General features: G+C 41.7%; 1 protein-coding gene across 1 annotated transcript in view; it reads right to left on the reverse strand.

The window, feature by feature from the left end:
- The window catches only part of Fras1 (Fraser extracellular matrix complex subunit 1), a 406,016-nt gene that overhangs the window by 206,098 nt on the left and 183,124 nt on the right, over positions 1 to 16,794 (reverse strand). The window contains exons 12-14 of the mRNA XM_010628378.1: positions 15,851 to 15,998; positions 14,436 to 14,579; positions 12,974 to 13,108 (exon numbers count right to left, since the gene is read on the reverse strand). Of these exons, the coding sequence (XP_010626680.1) occupies positions 12,974 to 13,108; positions 14,436 to 14,579; positions 15,851 to 15,998 (427 nt within the window). The remainder of the gene's footprint in view (positions 1 to 12,973; positions 13,109 to 14,435; positions 14,580 to 15,850; positions 15,999 to 16,794) is intronic.

The raw sequence follows: 16,794 nt of genomic DNA on the forward strand, positions 1-16,794 counted from the left end.
ATGGGACCCACTTCAGACACATCTGAAGGAAACTGGCCAGCCCAGGAAACATCAGAGGAGAGCACAGGCAATGCTGCTGAGAACGGAAGGGTGCCAGGCATGGGGGTGCATATAACCTCAGCTACTCAGAGTCTGAGGCAGGAGGATGGCAAATTTGAGGCCAGTCTGGGCTACTTAGTAAGACTGTATCTCAAAATAAAATTTTCAAAAAAGGGCTAAGAAATGCAGTTTAGCATCAGAGTACGTTCCCAGGACTACAAAAGAAAGGGAAAAGGAGGGGGAGGAAGAGGAAGAGGAGAGGAAAAAAAAAGAGAAAGACGAGGAGGGCAGGAGCATAGTGTTTAGGGAGATGAAGGCCACTCTGAGGCTGGGTGCTGAGACATGCAGAGCACAGCAGAACGGTCATGGTTAGAGCTGCAGGTAGGGGCCTTATCAAAACTGACTTTGGAGACCAAGGAGGGGATCGAGAGTTTTTATCCTAATTACGGTGAGAAGTCATGAACAGGTTTGTGCAAGATCCACAGGAGCTCTTATTTAGACCTTCCAGAGCTCTCTCTGGTAGGCACAGAGACAGGCTGTGAGGTGTGTGTGGAGCAGGGACCATCTCAGAGTCTACTGTGTGTCCCTGATGGGTGATGGTGAAGGCATGGACTAGTGGGGCAGGGAGGAGAGATGGAGACAAGTCTCCTTGTTTATCATCTGCTTCTGTCCTGAGGTGTCAGCTTCCTGAGGCACAGCCCATTTCTACTTTGTGAACTCTGTGCCGAGCACGCTGCTTGGTGCTTTAAAAAACATTTCTTCTGTGACTTCCTTTATACTTAATTCCTAATTCATATTTTATAAAGGTTTCTTGAAAATACTGGTCATATTTAGGACGAGTCCCTGGCACTATGCTTTAACTAAAGACATGGAAGCAAATATCTTAGCATCAAATTCAACCCTTAACACACACACAAAAATGTCATTTGTTTATCCGCTACCCTCCCTTCCTGTCCTTGGCCATCCTCTGAAGTGTCAGTCACTGTTCAAGACTTTTGAGTGGATCCAAAGTTGCTATCTGACCAACAAAACTCAAAACCCAAATTTGACTCTACAAAGGAACATCAGGCAGACTTATCAACCGGCAACAGAATATGGTTTATGGTCCCATACACGAGGTGTGGTGCTGGCCTATGGCCTTGCTACTTAGCCACAGGAAAACCATTACCTGGGCCTGCTATGAGGAGCTGGACACACCCCATCACCTGGCACCCTGGGGCCTGGGCAAACTGCACTGAGGAGCAAGCACCCGAGGGTACAGTGATGGCAAGAGAGGCCAGAGAGACAGCACAGGCCAGATCACAAGGTCAAGTAAGGACCTTGGCCCATGGAAGATTTTTAATGAGGGCAGTGGAATAATCAGCTTTGCTCTTTGAGTTCATTCTGACAATAGAGAAAGGAGAGGGTAGTTAACTCAAGATATCTTTAGGGTAAAAAAAAAAAAATCCTCTTTGTCTGGTGGGGACTAGAGGAGATGAGAAATGAAAACCCAGCTCCCTGGTTCTTTTCAGTGGCTGACCCCATGGCTGAGCAGACCCTCAGCTACACAGGATGTTAAAGCAGGAAAATCCCTCCCAACAGGTCTGTTACCCTAGGTCCCTTCTCTGATTGTCTGATGTTTCCAGAGGGACCTGGTTCATACCATGGTCCAGGTAAGCAAAAGATCTGGCTCAGCCAGAGAAATCACAAGCAGAGTTAAGAGACAACCCACAGTGTAGGAAAATTTTTTACCAGCTGTTCCTCAGACAAAAAAAAAAAAAAAATCAGGCCACCCAAATATGAAGATCCAATTCAAAAATGGGCATCTGAAATGAACAGACATTTCTCAGACAAAGAAGTAAAAGCAGTAAATAAACATATGAAAAAATGTTCAACATCATTGGTCACTCAAGAGATGCAGATGAAAGCAACACTGAGATTTCACCTCACCCGAGAGAATGGCTGCTATCAAGAAATCAAACAATAACAAATGCTGGTGGGGTTGTGGGGAGATAGGAACCCTTCTCCACTGTTGGTGGGAGTGCAGACTGGTTCAACCACTGTGGAGATAAGAGAAAAGGAGAGTAACCTTTTACTTTTCTCAGTATGAAGATACCTCAAGCAACTAGGATTAGAAGTCCCATATGAACCAGCTATTCCTCCGCTGGGTATCTTCCCAAAAGAGTTAAAAGGATCATATCATAGTAATATACACTCACCCATGTTTATAGCGGCACAGTTTGTAATAGCTAAAACTTGGAAACAGCCCAATTGCCCCATCAATTGGAGACTGGATAAAGAAGATGTGTTTTTTTTTCATAAAATGGAGTACCACTCAGCTATAAAGAATGAGAAACTAGAGATACTTATAGCTAAGTGGATACACATTGAGGCCATACTCTTAAGTGAAATTAATAAGTCAAAAATGTATAAATACCACATAGTTTCTCTGGTGTGAAAAACTAAAAGTGTAAATAAGGATCAAAATGTGGAATTGATATTGTGTAATAGGAAGAAAAGGGCTAAAAGAGTAGAGGAAGTGGGAGGGGTAGGGAAAGGTAAGAAGGGAAAAGCAAAAATATGTGAAAAGCAAAAACATGGAAACAATGTCTTTTATTTATTTATTTATTTTTTGGTACCAGGGATCAAACTCAGGACCTTGCACTTGCCAGGCAGGCATGGTGCTGCTGAGCTAAATCCCTGGCCTGAAACAATGTCTTTGTAAACAAGGAAGGGTGGAGCGAGTGAAGGGAGGGCTGAGGAATGGGGGAAAGTAAGTACCAAGATAAGTCATGTAAAGGTAGAACATCCCAATGATGAATGTGACTATGGTATACCTAAAATGTACCAATAAACTTAATAAAGATAAAAAATTTTAAAAAGATAATATCTATGATAAAAACAAAAGATCTGGTTCAGCAGAGAGTCTGTCCTGCAGAACTCTGAATCTATGGTTATTAAGTATTTTTAACATCACCCTTGGTGTGGTGGATCAGTTCAAGCACTCATAGTCCTCACTGGGTAATTCCTGGCCCCGTCTTCTGCTTCTTCCCCCACATGAAGCAGGGTGCCCTAAGATGCCACGTGGCTGTTCTTGGTCCCCAGAGGCCCCATGCAGGACTCACTTGGCTGGCACTGGCCTCTGCTTCCTTACCCAGCCTGTATAATCCTGCTGACACTTCAGAGGCCTAAGTCGTCACCACTTTTGAAGAGCTCTGCTGAACTTGTCCAAACAAAGTTCCTTACTCCTTTCTCTATGTTCCTGCAGCACAGTATTCATTCAGTTGCACTATCTATGCTATTACAAATCAATCTCCTTCAGTGGAATAAAGCAGCTTTCCAAATTGGGGGTGGGGTATGCCTTAGTCACATTAAGCCCTCAGTGCCCAGCATAAAAAGTACTCGCTAAATATATGCTAACTGAATGCACTCACTGGTTAAATTCATCCTGTCAGTTACCTTCTACTTGGAAACAGCTAACCACAAAGTCACAGTCTTAACATACAACAACTTAAGATACATGAACCGGAGGCTACAAAATGTACTCTGAAAGGGCTGATGTCTAGCTGTGCTTCTGGTGACGAAACTCCAGAGTACCCAATGTGATACAGGTCCAGACTAGACCTTCTGAGTTCTCCATGCCCAACAGACATGTTCTGTGGCAGGCACGAGGCAGCAGGGATTCCATTTCAACCCAGACTATAATGTGCTGTCATTTCACAGGGTGACACATGCCTGCTGTGTTTTACAATTAATTTCTAACTGCTAACGCTGAACATATGCTTTGCAGATTATCTCCTTTTGCAGGCTTATGTTACATGTGGCCTTTATTCCATTTGGATTACTAAGAAAAGTAAAAGGTCACTTTCCTTTTCTCTTAGGCTCTTAGGGATACATTTTAGATCATTCGGGGTTTGAATAGTACATTATGAAAATTGAGACAATAAATTTTTAAAAGAGTAAGGGAAAGCCATCTTCTTATCATTTATGTGGTCAGGCCCTTGGCTTTTCTACAACGTCGCAAGACATGTGTTGACTTGTCAAGCAATTTATTTCAAAAATGAAAAGAAAGAGATTACTTGTCTTTTGTCAGCTCTATACTGAAACCCTACTTTGAAAATAAGAAACTTTTCACACTTGATGATTTAGAAATATATCTGAAGACAACTTCTTGTTTTGCAGGAATCCTTTCTGGGCGGAGGCAGAGGACCAGATTACTTATGGGCTCTGCCTTCAGGGCAACTGTTCACCCAGGAAAGAAAAGGGGCCTCTGGATGAGAGGTGTCAGAGAATTAGCATGCTTGCCCTTTAGGTCTTCTTGGATTATCACTGAAGCTACAGTTCTGATTTTTCCAAAATGCTACAATTTAGGGACTTGGAACTCACAACCACACAGCTGCAGCCAGAATTTCTGGCATCAGCAGAGCTCCGCACTCAAGCCAAACTTCTGTGTTCTGCTTCTACTCTGTCACATTCACCTCACAGATGATGAGGGAGGATCACCTAGGGTTATGGATCACCAGGTAACAGGTAGTTTCAATAAAAATCTCTTGTTGGGTCAAGATTTTTTCTATCTTAAACCAATTTCACCATTGCTTGCTTTGCAGCCTGTAGCATGGGAATAACATTTGTTTCACCTGAATTATGAGGACAGAAGAAGCTGACACATTTGAAATGTCAGAGAAAGTAGTATGATGGCTTAAGAAAGACCTGGCAAATCTTGTCTCAACGTGTCAAAAGCAAAGTGGTTTAGAGAGAAAATTAAAGTGCAACTCAAGGTAGAAGGTAGAAAAGACTTTGGGAAGGTAAGAAATGGAGCCCTCAAGGAATTTGGCAGCAGGTATATAAAGGGGATCAGGACTTTCCCAGAGACCTGAAAAGCTCTTTTCTTGCAATCTCTACTAAACAACAAAAGCCCTTTGGAAAGTGGTTGGGAGCTGGGTATGATGGCCTGTAATCCCAGCTAGCTGGAAGGCTGAAGCAGGAGGTCTCAAGTTTGAGGCCAGCCTGGGCAATTTAAACAGACCCTGCTTCTCCATCAAAGGCTCAAAAGAGGTCTGGGAACAGTAGCTCCTTGGCAGCTTGCCTAGCATATGTAAAGCAGTGGGTTCAATTCCCAGTATACTACCAACAACAACAAAATAATGGAAAATAGATAGCTCAGTGAGGCTCAGATGCCAAGAAGACCATTTCTCACTCTCCCATCCCTTTACTGACCCCCCAGATCCCACAATCCACAACTCCACAAGAGGATAAGGTTAGTTGCCTAAGAGACACAAATGTCACACAAATTTAAAAGAAATTCTATGGACCTCTGAACAATTACCATTTTGATCTTTTTACTCCAGTAATATTTATGAATATTTACATGTATACAAAAGATTGAAAGAGCACACATGCGTGTGCACACACATAAAATGGGAGATTAGGTCATGGCAAAACTATCTGGGGAAGTGGGTGTGACCTGTTAGTAACAAGATCCACGAAAATGTGTGCAAAACAGTTCCCAAAGCACTGCATATGGACTTCTTCCAAGGACTCTAGTAGGTTTTCAATAGTATGTCCTAGATCTGACGTAGGCCTGAGGCCTGGGATCACGGCACTGCCTCTCAGCACCTCAATGTAGAAATTCTCAAGGCTGTAGAAGTTCCTATAGATTTAGACAGTGTAAAAGGGTACAGACACTAAGATCTTGCTCTGCTGGCTTTTCTCACAGTATCTTCCTGCCCTATGTCCTGCAGGGTGTAATTTTATCCTGCTTCTTCCTCTTATATTCAGTCTAAGATCTTTCTGCAGAGCCAGTTTCTTGCTCACTCTTCATTTTCACTTTTTCAAATAAACTATGTCAATGCTCTTTGCTTGTTTCATTCAACTCTTTGTTCACAATGAGAAGAATCGGAACGCTCAACTCCAGAAGGAGAAGGAGAAGCGAGCAACCCAGAACCTGGTAAGGTTTAACTGGTAAACCATTTTTAGAAGGAGCTACCCAATAAAAAAAACACACATTAAACTGCATTAGAATAATTACTAAGTGGGGAGCTGGGGAGAAGGGGAGTGAGAATAGGACATAAGAACAAAAGAAACAGATAGATGGACAGACAGATGAGCCAGAGAATAGCCAGGCACTGGCAAATCTGATGGACTCAACTTATCTCGTGAGCCCCAAAAATAAATAAAAGAAAAACATTAAATAAGATTCCATTTTGCACAAATCACATCGACACATTTAAAAAGAACTGTCACACCCAGTACTGACAAGAATGGTGGCAAGTAGGCACTCATATATTTCTGGTAAGCATGTAAATAAATGCAACTTTTTAAAAAGAAGATCAAAGTGCAAAAATGTATCAGAAAGCTTAAAAATGTACATATATACACTTGGACCCACAATTACAGTCTATTTAATAAAAAAAAATTTCTACTAAAAATGTTTACCTCGTGGTGATTTAAGATAAGGATTGGTTAGGAACAAGTATCAAACGATAGCAGATTGGCTAAGTGATGACTGTGTGGCCAGAGATAGAAAGTTATACAACAGCTTTAAAACCAGATGTTGTACAGGGTTAACATAGGTAAAGTAAGAAACAAACTCACAAGGAGTGGGATTTTGTATTGGAAAAATAAAGGTGTGCACCAGTATAGACACATAAACAAGGACATATTCATAAATCAAGAAGACAGACACCAAAATACTAACAGAAGTGATTTAGGGGAGCTTGAATTGGGAATTTTAGCTGTTTTGCTTTTTAGCAATTCATCTTTATGGCCCTTTATTAGGCCTCTTTATATATTCATTTTTTTAAATTTAAATTTTTACTAGTACATGTTTGTAGTGCACAATGATTACACTCATCAGAGGGAGTGGGTAAATATACATAACATCTCTTAAGTCTTTTTATGTCCCCTTCCCTCCTCTCCTTCCATTTACCTTACATTTCATTGCCTTTATCAAATTAATTTTTGGAATAAGGATGAATTCATTTGGTATTTAAGGGGAAAATCACCAAAAGGAAGAGGAACAGTACTCCTCTTCCTTAGGGCTCATGCTAGGTAAATAGCTAGTTTATTATATATTAACCACACTTGGGATACAGCTGAATGACTTTCTGGTATTGGGTAACATATTTGAATTTTCTGTGGTCTTCTCTAGACCCAGAGCTTGAACCAAAGGAATGATATCCTGGCTAGAGGTGTTGGTAGGCCTATGTGTAGGGGAATTTAACATGTAAGCTGACATTTTATTAGATCATAAGTCAGAGGATACAGGGAGACATTTAGCTCACCAGGAACATTCTCAGTTGCCCTCTCCATATCTTGCCCACCTCCCTGAGCTCCTAAACCTACATGAGTACGCTCCAATGCTGTGTAAATGCAATGACCCTGTACCTAGCTTCTAAGCTTCCCTTCATCCATGGTGACCATGGTGACCTGCAGCTGCTGGGCCTCCCTGTGTCCCCTCCTCAATCCTGCACCCTGGGCCCTGTTCATGAAATCATTAAATGGCTATTGACTTCTTTAGCTACGTCTGTCTGTCTATAGAAACTAGAGCCCAAAGAAGAATTACCTGCCACAGTGAAGCCTTTGATGAGGCAATGCTCAGACTTCCTGGCTGCTGGGGGCAGCAGCTGAGATCACAGAGGCAATAACTAAGGACTGTGAGGGGCAGGCGGGGCAGAGAGTGGTGCAGGAGGGTGTGGGAAGAGTGAGAACAGATGCCACGCAGTCGAGCTAAAGTGACTGGGAACCCTAGAAACCGGGCAGAAAACCAGAAGACTCGTCACTAGTTTCTGATCCCCTGCTGAAATATTTGGGGGTGCTGGGATTTGTCAGGATGGATGGGATCTGTCTGGAAGATGAACTCTCCTGCACTAGAAGCAGGCTCTTTCCATTGTTATATGATTCTTTTGTTGTCTCCTCTGTCCTCTGGCACATATAGCAAAGGTCCATGAGTAGCACAGGCCAATGCCCAACACTGCCCATCTTGTGGTAAAGCAAAGGTTCCAGGCAAAATGTCACCAGCTGCTTTTTTCCTTCATCTCTCCATTTATCCAGTGCATAAACATCCAGAAAGAGAGTGGATTTGGAAGACCATTGTTAGCTGCTGCACTGGGCTGAGTTTCCTCAAGAAACATACTTTCCGGAATGGTGGTCCTGTTCCCTACCAATGGCTTAAAAACTCCCCAGGCTTACCCAAGTCCCACTGATACTTTATTAAGTCTTCCTCCTAGCACTCATCAGGCACCCAACTCTACAGAAAGGAACATCGGAGGAAAAAGGGGTATAGGGGAACAGGGATTCTCTAATTTTCCCAGGGCCACAACTAGGTAGGAACTGCTGAGGAAGAATGAATAATAGAAGTTAAAGGGAAGATGGGTCACCTGTAAGCTAAAGCCAGACCTGTACTCTCCTGTCCTTCTACATGCCATGCACATCACATTTGATTCAATCAAAATATGAGAAACACAGAGCAAAAATTAAGAGCAGTATGAATGATAAGTAATAGGAAGTAGGGAGATACAGTGATCTCAAAGGGGTAGGGGACCAAAGATGGAGGGAGAGAAGGGAGAATGGATGAAAAAAGAAGTGGGATGTTATGTACGTGTACCAACTTCACACAGAAATGTAAACATTATGTACTATAAAAATGTACTAATACATTAAACATTTTAAAAAATGTATTCCAGAATGCCTTAGATGTGCCCAGCACTATGTGCAATTCAGAAGAACGACATGGCTCTGCCTCAGTAACCAGCCACTTCTCACCATTTTCCATTTAAAACTTTTCTATATAACTCTGATTAGAATAAACTCAGATAACAACAGCTCTCTGAAATTCTCTTGTTTCCTTTCTGAGATGCTCTCCTCCCATTAAAGAAGAAAGTTCCTCAGCACAGGGAAGCTGTTGGGTTTACTGCTCTGTATCCCTGGGACCTGGCAAGAACCTACTACAAAGAAGAGGTTCATTGAGTGTTTGTTGCCTGAACAGAAGGAAAGCGACAGCAATGTCAAAGGCAGCAGGGAGCCCCCTTCACATTACAGTCAGCAGTTCGGTATGAGACCACAATTTCTGTGGAATGCCAAAGACGTCTGTCTGTAAAACGTGTAGGATTTAAAGAGAAGAGCAGAGGGGGTGAAGGCAGAGTGCTAGGAATGTGCTGGGCTTCCAAAGTAAACGTATGCCCTGGCGATGAAAATGGGAGCACTGCTCTGGCTCTTGGCTGAGCTGTGTGAGTCACAGAGGGCACCAGCTGGCTTAACGGAATAAGGATGGGTCTGGACTACTGAGATCTTCAGAACTGTAGTTTCACAAATACCTGTGCCAAGAAGCCTACCTGGTTGGTGCCCACTCAGGCTTGCCAAGTCTCCTGCTGAGACACAACGCCAGGGCCCATAGCAGGTTTAGAGTGCTTGGCCTGAACCAGTGCTGCACTTCCTCAAATGATCAGCTGATGAGCCAAACCCAATTCCTCCACTCAAACCACAGATTTTAAATCTCAGCCAGGTTTATAATATTTACTTCTCCATAACAGAGAAAAGTATATTTCACTTTACCTTAAGTCAGATAAAGAAGAAGAGATGACCTACATACTGCATGTTTCCAATTTCACTTGATATAGAGTGAGTAATGTTGAACCTTAATGTAAAGGGATCAAATCACCAAGCTCCCAAACTGGAGAAGGCAGGGGAAATGAAACAGGGGCTGGTTTGAGGTATATAAGGTAGGCTACAGTTAATCGCTATAGCATTATTTAACTTAATAAAGTCTGAGATATAACAATAATGTTGATGCACACATTTATATGCATGGGAGGGGGTGTGCATACCATCAAACTCCTGGGGAAAGGGAAACTGGAAAGGGCCCCTAAGGGTGAGACTCTTGGCAGGGCTCAGTGTCTTCTTTTGCTCCCTCTGGTTTACCTGCTCCTTCACGTTTGTGGAAGAGCCATGTTTATGTGCGACTTGGTTCCTGTATTATTTTACTCTGCCTTGGATTTAGCATAGTGAGCATGAATATTAATCAGGTGATTTCCGTTAGTTTCCTCAGCACAGTGTTCACCTTCTTTTGGTTTTGATGGGTCAATAAAGTGGAGAATTATCCCTGTCATAGCATAAATGGCCCTGCCAAAAAAAAAAAATCAATCCTGCAAAACTGTTGTTATTATAAAATAGCTGGCTTCTTTTTGAAAAGTTTAGCACATATTGGATGAGCACCCCCTGATTAACCAACTTTCAAGGTCAGGCAAAGTCAACAAAAATGGCACAAGCACAAATGCTATAAAAAAAAAGTCAGTGTTGGAAAAGCTTATTTGCAAAGATGAATTGGGCAGTCTCAGTATCAAGCGGGTATATGGAAATTGATAAAAAAATCTAGCTTTAATTTTTAAGATCACTTTCTCTTCCTTCTTCTTTCTCTCCTCTTGTTCTCTCTCTCTCTCTCTCTCTCTCTCTCTCTCTCTCTCTCCTCATTTTATGCATAAAAATGCAACCAACCTGAACTAAAGCAAATTGCTTTAATTCCCTGGAGGAAGAACGAACAAATTTTCCCAGCAACTTTCTACTAGAGGCGTTTGTATGTGTGTATGTGGATGGAATGTGAAGCAGACAGCTACATAAACCAGTAATCAAATAAAACATTACCCACTTCAAAATGCCCTAAAACAGCATTAGTATCACCAATTAAAACACCGGGCATGAGAGAAAGGAAAAGAACTTACAAAGTAAATATATATGGTGTGGGTTTACTGAAGGAGATGGAGGTGTTACAGAGGGAGGAATACAATCTAGGGCTGATTAATTCCATTTTAAAGGCAAATCTGTCACCAGAGTGTTAGCAGGAGGTCCCTTTGATGGAAGAGAAGAAAAGGATATAGAACACATTCAATAATTCAATCAAATTGAAATTTCAGCACTTTACCTAAATTGCCCCACCATTAGCCACATGTAGAAGCATTTATACTTGCAAACTTTGACTTGCTCCAAAATACCAGGTAAACAGAATACAATAAGCTAAACACTAGAGTTTTTTTTTTTTCTTTACAACTGAGATTTCTATGGAAACACTAGTCCTTCAAGAACCACTAAGGGATAATATGTTCACTCAGTCACCTACACATCACTCATTGAAGCCAGTGCTGGTCTTTCTGTGCAGCCTGTGACCCTGGAGATATGGACATGAGAAGACAGGCTTGTTGTCCACAAAGATCCCGCAAGCTAAACTCAGATGTCATCCTGACTTCCATATTTCATAACATGGACTGGTCAAAGAACAGGCCCTCTTCTCATAACTCTATGGGTGTAAACAGTCCTTTCGTTTCCCTTCCTGATCATTTCCACAACCTCCTAGGCTCTGATGCTGACCACAAGTGGCAACAGAGAGAGCTGAGATTGTCCCCTACTTGGGCTGGCCTCGGACCTCCTGCAAGCTGCACTCCTATGAGTACCATACACTGATTCTCTTTCCTTCTCCTCCCTCCAAGTGGTTTTCCTGAAATGGTCATGAAGGGCTTGCAAGAGAGGAGCCTATCAGGCATGATCAAAAATACGGAGAATACTTAAATTTTAAAAACAGTTAATTACAGTAAAAGACACATTGCCATCCATCCTCCTCATATTGTTTCCCCTACTTTAAACACTCTTATCCCATAGTTCTTGGAAATGTGTATTTTACTATAATAAGATTTTTAAAATGCAAACATCAACTCTATCTTTCAATCATTTCTTGTCTCAGCAGCCCCCGACCGGTGACCTTCCAACTCTTGCAGTCACCCACTCAGCGGCCACCACAGCTTCCTGGTGAGTGCCAGGACCCTCCCCTGGCCCACCTGCCTCCGTGCACCAGGCCTTGGGTTCAGCACACATCCAACTCTGTCCTCCAGGAGACAAACATCTGTCTCTGCCCTTGGTCTTTGCTTTCACCACTATTCTCTTCCACTTCTGCTCTTCAAAAATTCTTCATACATTTTCTTTTACTTACACATGATTATAACCACTACCGAATAACTGATCAAGTATAAACACATTATGTTATGATCAGTCTCATCTTCGGAGATGACTGCGATTTTAAGAATTTTGACTCATCTTAATTACAAACAAAATAAAAAGTAGGCATATCCATCTACTAAAGTAGTACACAGATATTAGAATAACTAAAGAAAATGATGAAAACAATGTGTGTCACCTTGCTCACCCACAGTTCTTATCGTGTCAGGAATCTTATTCAGTTGCTTCTTGTCTTAGCATAGTTAGTTGCTATAAGAAAATACCTGAGGTTCCCTGGTGTGAATATTCTGCAACAATGCATAAGATTCTAATAAGATTACTGACATTTAGAAATGGGAGGAAAGGAGCTAAAGGTGTAGGGAAGGTGTGATACGTAGGGGAAGAACAAAAAGGGAAAAGAAAAAAATGTGAGAGAATGAAAAGATGAAAATAAAGTGTTTGTAGATGGGGAGGGGAGGAGGGGGAGAAGGGAGGGCAGAGGTAAGGGGAAAAAAATGAGAATCAAGACTTGCCATGTAAAGGTACATGATCCCAACAATGAATGTAACTGTACTGTATCCCTAAATGTACCAATAAACTTAATAAAAAAAAAAAAAAAAAGAAAATACCTGAGGTTGGGTACCTTATTAAGTACAGAGGTATATTTGGCTCATAATTCTTTGGCTGATACTAAGCTAGTACCACAAGGGCTAGAACTCCAGAAAGAGAGAAAGAGAATATTAACACATTCATGAGAGCAAGGATCCCACGACATAAAAATCTTCCACCAGGCTCACCTTTTAAAGGTTCCACCCCTGAACACCACTACACTGCGAGCTATGTTCTCAGCGCATGAACCTTTGAGGGAAAAGCCACATTCAAACTATAGCACTTCTCCTGTTTGATAGACTGGTAGCTGCTGATCTCTGGGTAGGGTGGGGGTAGGCGAGCTTGCTGGGACTTAGCCAGCAATTACCTGTACAGGAATGGTGATCTTGATAGAAGCCGTCCCTGCAGGTGGCCACACACTGTCCCTGCTCCATCAGCAGGGGAGGCTGGCAGGATGAGCACTCAAGTCCATTGGTGCAGGTGGAGCACTGTGGCTCGCAGGCTGGCTCCAGACCAGGGTGTGGGGGTGGCGGGGTAGAGAGAGAGAGGTTAGTACACACACCACTCATGGTTGACTAAAACAGAGCCCCATCTTGAGTATCTGGGGTCACAGAGAATGAACAATTTTAGCAGCTACCATTTACAAAGCACGCAATTCATGTCAAGCACTGCTCAGGTGCTGTATATATGGAAATGCATGTATTTCATCCACACAGCTATCCTATGAGCCTCATTAATCCCACATTTACAGAGAGGGATGAGCTCAGGGAGGTGAAGGAACTAGGCCACCCGACATTGGCCTCTGAGCCAGGTAGTTTGGATCAGGAGTCTCTGATCTTTTCTTTTATCTAATAATTTTTATCTTTTGTCACTCAACCTTTTTGCAAAATCACCTCTGGATCCTTTCCTCCATACCTTATGGCTGAGATAGAAGTAATTTAAAAAGATTAAAGGTTATAAATCAAGAGAGAGTAGGGAGAATAATTACAAAAATAATAACAAAAGTAGCTAAGCCTTCGTGAGCCCTATCTATACCCTAGACACCCTTCTAACATTTAACAGGTATTTATACACTTAGTCCTTACAATAATCCTCAGAAAAGTACTAGGGTCACTTCTCTTTACAAATAAGAGTACTAAGCAAGACAGCAGTTAAATACTCACAGCCAGGAGACAAACCTGTATACTCCTAAATGGATACTCAACCTCGTAAATGATAAGGGGAAGTAAGACCTGACCCCAACCCTGCCACACTCTCCCAGGTAAGATCTCCTTCCTGGATGGACAAACACTCTGCAAAGGCTGTGAACCTAGTCTGGGTGCCCTGGTAATTCCTAAGAGATAAGCTCTGTTAACAACCATCTCTGTGATTTGGAGAAAGTCAGCTCATTTCTCTTGCTCATAGGATTCCCACAGGCAAACCTGGAAAGTTCTAGTAAAATGATCCTGAAGGTCTATGTCACTTCTAAATTTTTATCTGGATTAACTGAGTGTTTTAATACATAATGTCAAGCATCCTAACAATATTACTACCATAGAAAGTCTGTAAAAATGAAACAAATCCAGCCATCACGACCTAGCAAACATTTCTGTATCACCTACCTTCCATAAGCATTGAAATATCTGTGGAACATTAGAAGAAAGAGACCTGCAGGTGCAGATGCCAAGTAACCTATAGGTGATGTTATGACCTGCTGGTGGTATCCAGACATTGTGCATTTCCTGCACTCTCCTTGACAATACTGAGCCTCAGTTTGAGAATAATAACCTGTTAGGAGTCTCTCTAACCACTCTCCCACACCACCCCCAGGTTACCCACCAGGGCCATACCTAAACAGAGACTCCCAGCTCGGTAAAACCCCAAGCCACAGCTGTGCACACACCGTCCACTCTTCAGCAACTTTGTGGGATCCTGGCAGAGGTCACAGTGGTCTGGAGAATGAGAGCAGGTCAAGCAGTCTGGGTGGCAATGAACTAAAATCAAGGACAAAGACAATAATAACTCAGTGGGGAGTCTCCACAGCCTTCACAGAAAATCCAGACTATACACACATCACACAGAATCCAAGGATGCTAAAAGAACAGCTTCATTAACACTGGAAGGACCTCAGAAACAGACTTGACCACCCGCACAAAATGTGATATCCTCAGAATCAATAATTTACGATATCTGAGATGTTCTTCTTAAGCTTTGGCATAGAGTAAAGGTTCAGACATAAAAACTCACAATATTTTAAAAATAAATAGTTATTATTACATTTAAAAACTACAGCCAGTTTGCTTCTTTTTCTCTTGAATTTTTAATCTCATTTTTGGTCACTGGGATTATCACTGACTTCAGGGTAATTCTTGGCAAAGGACTATTTTCAGATTTTGAATTTGTCAAAGATCTGATTTCAGTATACAATAATATGCTAAATGTTTGTTTTGCAAAGCTCAGAGAGCCACTTTGGTGAAAGTAACATAATTAAGCCATAAAGTCATTTTGTTTAGCCCTCAGTAAACTCTCCAGTGAAACACTGGATTAGCCAAGATAAGGGACGTGCAACAAGAGCACCTGCCGATGTGAAAATGGTGGCTCATGGATGAAAACAATTAATTATGAACTATGAATGGAAAAAATGCCACTTTTCCAAGAAAGACTCTGCTCACAGGCAAATTACTGCTCAGCCAGAGCAACTCCAATGCCTGCCAACAATTATTAACTGGAACTAATTCAACCCCAGGTGATTTGAAAGCAGAGTTGCAGAACAAGTAGATAAAATTTTCTTTTGGAGAAAACTAATGAGTCTTTAAACTTTAAAATCCCATTTGAGAACTCCAAAAGGAACTATCTGTTTAACAACTCACCTTTAAAAAAAAATAAAGAGAATGTCCCTGTCATCTTTGTGGCGATAGTCTTGTATTTTATTCAATAAAAGGCAGATTTGCCTTCACAAATTTTCAGAATTTTGTTATTTGATTCTCACAATAATTTTTCAAGATAGATAAGGCATATTTTATAGACTAAAAATTAATATTTAGAGGTCAATGATTTGCCAGAGGTCAATGATTTGCCCAAGGTCACACATTCACAATCAGCTGAATTTGGTAATTACATGGGCAAAGATTAAGAGTAATTATTTGTGAGGAAAATTAAGAAACAAACAAAATCCCCACAGTTGAGTGACAAAAGAACAAGAGGAGTATGAGACAATTTGCCTCAAATTTTTCCAGTAAAATCATCACGAAGGGCACAGACCTACCTGAAGTGCAGTGTGGGCAGCACTGTCCTGGCACCACCAGGGCTAGGGTGGCCACTGGACACGGTGGGCAAGAGGGCTCATAGCAAGTGACCTGCGCCCCCTGGCATTCACACACCTTGCAAGGACCATCTTCCCACTTTTCTCCATCCTGCATGAAACAAGAAGGCGAAATATTGTTGTCAGGGTATAGGGACTCAGAGGACCGTCTGCAGGGAACAGCTTGTAATTTCCATGAGCAGAACGTGAAGGTACCTCCTCAATACCCTCACCAACCCAACTCTGAAATGGAACCACAGTGGAAGAATCCTAAATTTAAAAGGGTACAACATCTAACACTTTGCATCAACAGAACGATTTCAACTGTAAAAGAGTGCCCTAGGTCTACTAGAATATATAAGTATTTAAAATATTTTTCTCAACCTATTTCTCTCTTATGCACACAAACACATTGTAATTGTGGATTACAATGTACCTAGTGATTAGCAGGTACATTCAATACAGTCTCTATAATAAACAGCTGGAAGCTTAGTTAAAACCCTGTATTTCCTTACAGTTACTACAGGAAGAGTAACAGGCAAGGCATTGTATTCTTAAAATTAAAGCTTTTGCAGGTCCCTTATTGTGGGCTGTATATGTGCTGTGAGCTTTCTCACATTAAAATATTTCTTTCAGCCAAGCAAATTATGGTAATGAACATGAGCAGTTTGACAGAGAATCCAAAGTGTTTCTAAGTGCAATTCCTGTTTGCTCACAATCCCATTCACCCTAGAGAAGAAAAGGGACACAAAGGTCTGACCAGAATGTATTGGGGTAGTGAGAGAAAGAAAAGAGGAGAAAACAGAGAGAAGACTTTAAATAAAAGTTCAATGAGCCTGGGATTTAGCTCAGTGGTTCCAACGCCTGCCTTGCAAGTGCAAGGACCTCAGTTGGATCCCTGGTACCAA

The sequence above is a fragment of the Fukomys damarensis genome, unplaced genomic scaffold (genome assembly GCF_012274545.1).
Source record: "Fukomys damarensis isolate Sample0158 unplaced genomic scaffold, DMR_v1.0_HiC HiC_scaffold_32, whole genome shotgun sequence".
Taxonomy (NCBI): domain Eukaryota; kingdom Metazoa; phylum Chordata; class Mammalia; order Rodentia; family Bathyergidae; genus Fukomys; species Fukomys damarensis.